Below are 6,000 nucleotides of genomic sequence, written 5' to 3'. Positions count from 1 at the left end.
CAAGACCAGGAAAAAGATACCAAAAAAGGCTTGGACACACACACACAGTGGCAGGGTCGTAGCCTGGGGGTGCAACCTTGCTCTTAGGGCAAGTGGCACCGTGCTAGGCCCGGGCCCCTGCAGTTTGCTGGGAATGAGGGTGGGTGTCTTTGCTGCCAGGAGTTGGGAGCTGAGCTGGTGGAGGATGTGGAGGCCACTGGTCTCGGGATTGAAACAAGTTTGGGGTCACTGTCTCTGGTACACCCCGGTGCCTGCCTTCCTGTCCCGGCCCCAGCCGGGATGCTGCCCTCTCCTGCTCTCGTCAGGCTGCCCCAGGCGAAAATGCCCACATCTAATTCTTAAATTGCAGTTCTTTTTTTTTTTTTTTTTTAAGATTTTTTATTTATTTATTTGACAGAGAGAGATCACAAGTAGACAGAGAGGCAGGCAGAGAGAGAGAGGGAAGCAGGATCCCTGCTGAGCAGAGAGCCCGATGTGGGACTCGATCCCAGGACCCTGAGATCATGACCTGAGCCGAAGGCAGCGGCTTAACCCACTGAGCCACCCAGGCGCCCTTAAATTGCAGTTCTAACATAACAGGATAGATCTCATTTTAGCCCAAGAGATTTCCAGTAGGCACTCCTTAAGCCAAGCCTCTTAAAAAGGGCGACAAGCTGCAGTCTAACGTCTAGAGACATCTACTGTTCGCCGACGTAACATCTTCCTTCGTGAAACAGATTGGAACCAAGATAATTTGGGATAAACAATTTGCTATTTCCTCGCAAATTTTTACAATTCTTTAAAGAAATTTTTTGCGTAATGATGGAAAACAAAACCTAACAGACTGTTCATTTGCTTTTAGAACTCAGGACCTCCTGAATAGGCCTTATTGCCACTCAAATCTTGATGCATTTCCTTTTGTAAAACTGGGATTCTTTTTTAAACTGTGGTCACTGAAGGTGGACTTGGGCGAGTAAAACTCCTGTAATAATTCAGGACACACTGATCCGGGGACCCTCACACACCTGGCTTGTTAGAGGCAGCGAAGGCAAGAGGGAATAGTTGGGGGTGTATTTTCCTTTCATTCCCAGAGCACTTTCCAAATGGGAGGCTCCAGCAGAGGGTATGAGGCAGGGAGCTGGGTTCGAGAACCCTGTGGGGTAGGCTTCCATCTGGGAGTAGTGCGGGGCAGAGGGAAGGACAAGAGGTCTTCCCTGCACCCACCCCCCGTCCCCCCGCCCCCCCCCCGGGGGGGAGGCAACAGCACTGGGAATGTCCCCAGCTTGCCTTGGGACGCTGCCCTTTCAGACACTAGTAGTTTCCGCCTGGGAATCAGATTGATGAAGTGATTTCCCTTTTTTTTGTTCTACATGAAGCTGTTCTTTTTTTCCAGCAGACCAGAGGAAAATAATTGTAGCCGCTCAGTTTTACAGCGTGTTAATTTAGCTCTCCAGTGAATAAAGTCTAAGGCTGAAGGCCAAGTAGTTTACTCAAACAGGAGACTGGGACTGTTGCCAAGACCGAGGGGTGGCTTCGAGGCCGCCCCGCCGTGATCCCCTAGCTACAGGTGGAGCTGACGCGGGGCTCCTGCAGGGGAAGCCAGGCAGTTCATTGCTACTAATGGCCCAAAGCAAAGTCACTTCCCCAGGTTTGCAGGCCAGACCCGGGCCACCCCCACCACCTTTCCCGTGTGTAACAGGGCCTCTGATCCTTGTCTATACTCTGGGAAGGCTGTAGGAGAACCAGGGGCCCAGCACCCTGAGGTGTCCCGCGGCCATGCTGTCCCTGGCCGGAGCACCCACCGGTGTGCAGAGCGGATGTGAGGTGACACGGGGTGGGGGTTGGGGGGGGTGCTGTGACCTGAGAGCACGATGCTTATTCTCAGCCCGTTATTTGGAAAGCTGGCTTTGTCTTAGGACCATTTGCTGAGAAGGAACTTTAAGATTTAGGACTGAATGTCACAATCTGTTTTTACCAATGAACAATCTTGACTAATCTAAGCTGTTTGGTCCCACTCTGAGGCTTCCCTGCCCCTCAGCCCTCGGACAGAGCCCCAGCTCGCTCTTGAAGGTACTGGGACCACATGGGTGGCCTGTGGTGGGTGAGGGTATGGAAGGCCATGAGCGCTGGTGTCAGAAGGGCTCCTTGCAGGAGCCCCCGGTCAGGCTGGGCTTGACTCAGGCGTGTCCCATGCCTCTGTTTCCCCTGAGTGGGTTGGGTCCCTCAGGAGGAACTGGGGTCAGGATCCACATAACCCCTCTACCCTTGGGGGCTTTCTAGGGCAAAGGCAAACTGAATGCCTGCTAAAGTCTCCCAGCTGTCTGTCCGCAGGAGGAATTCAGAATCACTCGAGGGCCTCGGGGACCGGCCATCTGCTAGCGATCCCACATGGACCCGTGACCACGTAACACACTGTCTAAGCGGTGGATTGAGACAGGTGTAAACCAGGACCATCCTGCACAGTATATGGTCCATCCCATGTACAGAATATCACAATTTAAACTGGCCCTTTAAATTCTAGGAAAAAACCTAATTGCTAAAAACAACTACAACAAATACCCCGCAGACATAAGTAGGAATGAAATAGCTGGTATTTTAAAGGGATTAGTTCTCAGCTTTCAAAGGGGTAGGTGGACGTGGTGTGGGGAGTGGGACTGGCACATGACAAGAAAAAGTCTGGAGGTAAGGGGCACCTGGGTGGCTCAATGGGTTAAAGCCTCTGCCTTCAGCTCGGGTCATGGTCCCAGGGTCCTGGGATCGAGCCCCATATCGGGCTCTCTGCTCAGCGGGGAGCCTGCTTCTCCCTCTCTCTCTGCCTGCCTCTCTGCCTGCTTGTGATCTCTCTCTCTCTGTCAAATAAATAAAATCTTTAAAAGAAAGTCTGGAGGTAAGAGGTGTTTAAGTTCTCTCAAAACAGTTATAGTAGAAACTCCTGATCTGATTCTAAAACTGAGCAGGGAATTCGAAAACACACCCATGACAGAGAAAACCCACTGGGTGCAATATTCCAGCCAAAATTGAATGTGGCTGGGCTGGGCTGACCCAGCCCACGTGACTGATCAGGGTGAAGGGCTTGTGTAGGACTTCTAGATGTTTCCCCACACAGAAGCCACAGAAGGAGTAGATTCCTTGCTGGAAATCCAAGCCTTATGGTCTGTTTCCACAAATAAAGCTGGGTAAGGCGCAGCTGAGAAAGAACTCCACTCAGCCCGCACAGCCTGCCACCTCCCGAGTCCCCATGGAGTGGGGTTGGCCCCTCCCATGGGCAGGAGAGCTGGCTGCTGGGCAGAACCTGGTCAGCCAGTTGGGGGTTCTGTGAGATGTCAACATGTGAGCAGGCGTGAAAGTAGGCGCTCTAAGTGGTTTAAAGAAATGGAGGCTGGGAGAATTTTGTCCCAGTGGAGAACGTAAACCTAAATCACTAAAGGATAAAAGACCTGTCCTCCAGAAGAGGAGGGGTAAAGGCCTCAAAGCCTTGGCTCCCCTGTGGGCTCCACCTGGCTGTGGAGGGGGGTGGCGTCGAGACGTTGGGGATGGGGCAGCCGGATGGCATCAGCAAAGGGGATGCCCATCACCCACCCAGGGCTTTCCAAATCCTAGAGAAATGGACTGTTGTCCGTGCTGCTGTTTGTCCTCTGCTGGGGTCTTGGGTGTGGACCTTGAAGAATTGAACTGAATCCTGTGCCTCAAGCCTTGTGTCCACGCTCCCTGCCTGGCCCTCCCCCGCCTCCTTCTGAACCCCAAGCATTCCAAACAATTTTCATGGCTCGGTTCCCACTCTTTGCTCACTGCGCTTGGCCTAAGATTCAGATGTGGCTCTTTGACTCTAAAACTCTGCCCTTTCCTTAGACTGTAACCGAGGAAGAGGCGAGGGCGGGGACTGGACCAGCCTGAAGGCCTTTTCCTTCGTGTGACGCCACTCACCAATACTTCGCGCCTGAGTTCTTGGGGCAGGAAATGAGCATGGAGAGGCTGAAGGGAGGTGGTTCCAGGCCCCAGGTCAGAGGCAGCAGAGCGGGGGCCTGACCCCCTTGTCATCAGAGACCACGTCCGTGGGCCCCCTTGCCCGTGGGCCGTGTTAGGATAAATCCTACAGCAGAGGCTGTAAAAGGCTTTTTGGGGGGTACCTAGTGAAATATGTAGACTCCTTCCCTGAAGACAACACAGCCAGAACAGGAGACTTTGCAGCATCTGGGAGCCCCCCAGTGAGCTGGGGCTCCCCAGGCAAGGAAGGGCAGTGGGCAGGAGGTGAGGTGTGGGTGGGCCCCATCAGATCCCCCAGTCCTCTCATGTGCCAGTGGCCTCTTAAAGTGACAGTAACGGGAAGACTGGACGGTCAGACAAAGAGCACTTATATTTTCCCGTGCCCAGTGCGACGTTAAAGGTCTTAAGCAGATTTTCTTGCTTGATTGTCCTAACAGCCTATGCAGCAGCTACCATTATTTCCTACTCCCCCAGTCGAGGAATGGAGACAAAGGAGTAAACCAAGGCACCCCATGTCACAGAGCTGGGCCTTGAAGCGTCAGTAGCTAAGTCTCCCCCTGGTGGCTCTGGAAAGGGGAGGCGCTGGGCCTGGAGAAGGGGGCTGCCAGCGGGCTGCCATGGGTGCTTGACACCCCCTCCCCACATCATCCTCTGGCTCTAGTGGGGTCCGCAACTCTGCCCACCGGCCTAGCTTGGGGGGTTCTCACCTGCATCGCCTTCTATCCTTATTCATGTAGACTGACTTTTTTTTCTAGATAGATATAACTAATGAAGATAGCCGCACACAATTCTTAGCCAGCTAGCTCTAAAGTGAGCGGGTATCTGTCTTCCTGAGCTCCTGCGGCCGGCTACCCATTAGCTTCTGAAAGTGGTGGGTTCTTTGGTCAAAGACACACATTACGTTAATTTGTACATGTTAGTTCACTCCTGTGTTCCTTCAAAGTTCTGTGTTTGCCGATTGTTGGCGCTATTGAGTTTGTTTGCAGGAAAGTAAACTTTGTAATGATGAGAAAGAAAATAATCTGTAAAATACCCAGATTTTTTTTCTCCTTTAACACAGTCTTTGTTTAAACAATATAACACAACATTTAAAAAAATTTTTTTAATTTTTTTGTTTTGTTTTACTAAGGCACATGACGTATAGAAATACTGAGGTACAAAATGCAAATTTCTGCATAAGACTTTTAAAATAATCATTTTTGGAAAATGAAGGTGAACATCATCTTCCGGAATATTCAGCTTTTAGCTTGTTTTTTCTTTTGGACCAGTTCAACCAGCAACTTGTATCTAGCGATACAGTCTTCCTGTAGGAAGAGAAAAAGAGAGGTGAGACGGTTATTTCCACAAGTCAGTGAGTGTCGTGGCTGAGCCTGTGGTGGCCTGACTGCTGGCTGCGCCCTGTGTGAGTGGGGCGGCGTCGAGCCTGTTCGCTGGCATAGAGCCTGCCTGCGACTGGCTGGCTGGGTGCAGCTGCTCACCGTAGACGAGGCCACACAGGTGCCCGGAGAAGGCTGGCGAAGTCCTGCCCCAGGGGGAGTGTGAATCCCTGGGCTGAGGGGCCCTGGGCCGCTGTGGGTCAGGCGCACCATTGTTACTGTGATTATGACTTCCAACTTGCTAACAATAATGATCTAAAAATGATCATTTTATATTTTACTATAACATCACGTGGCCCTATCAGAGGAGCCAAAAAACTTGAGGCCAGGCATTCATGATGCCCTTTTTCATCTGGGTTTGCCTCTCCTTAAGGGGCTGCTGGGACCTTCCTGCGGTGGCCTCGTTGGCCTCCTAGGACCCTGGCAGGCAGTGTGCCAGACTCTTCCTCCAGCTTGTCCCAGCTCCCGCCCCCCACATCCTCCGGCCCGTCGCCACAGAACTCCCAGCTTCAGATCCCAGCTGCCTGCAGCTGTCACCCCGTGGGGTGAGGACACAGGACTAACTCAGAGCTGGGGGGAGGCTAGGGAGGGGCCTTATTACTCTCTTGTTTGTCACAAGGTACTTTCCAGAATCCATTTCTGTTTCTGTTCAAAGTATACT

General features: G+C 52.1%; 1 protein-coding gene across 1 annotated transcript in view; it reads right to left on the bottom strand.

Annotated features, from left to right (window-relative positions):
• Positions 1 to 5,060: 5,060 nt before the first annotated feature.
• The window catches only part of LOC111155601 (DnaJ heat shock protein family (Hsp40) member C1), a 224,017-nt gene continuing 223,077 nt past the window's right edge, over positions 5,061 to 6,000 (bottom strand). The window contains exon 12 of the mRNA XM_022515864.1: positions 5,061 to 5,267. Within this exon, the coding sequence (XP_022371572.1) occupies positions 5,199 to 5,267 (69 nt within the window). The 3' untranslated portion in view covers positions 5,061 to 5,198. The remainder of the gene's footprint in view (positions 5,268 to 6,000) is intronic.

The sequence above is a fragment of the Enhydra lutris genome, unplaced genomic scaffold (genome assembly GCF_002288905.1).
Source record: "Enhydra lutris kenyoni isolate GAN:26980312 unplaced genomic scaffold, ASM228890v2 scaffoldscaffold42, whole genome shotgun sequence".
Lineage (NCBI taxonomy): Eukaryota > Metazoa > Chordata > Mammalia > Carnivora > Mustelidae > Enhydra > Enhydra lutris.
This window is presented reverse-complemented; position numbering and strand designations above follow the sequence as displayed.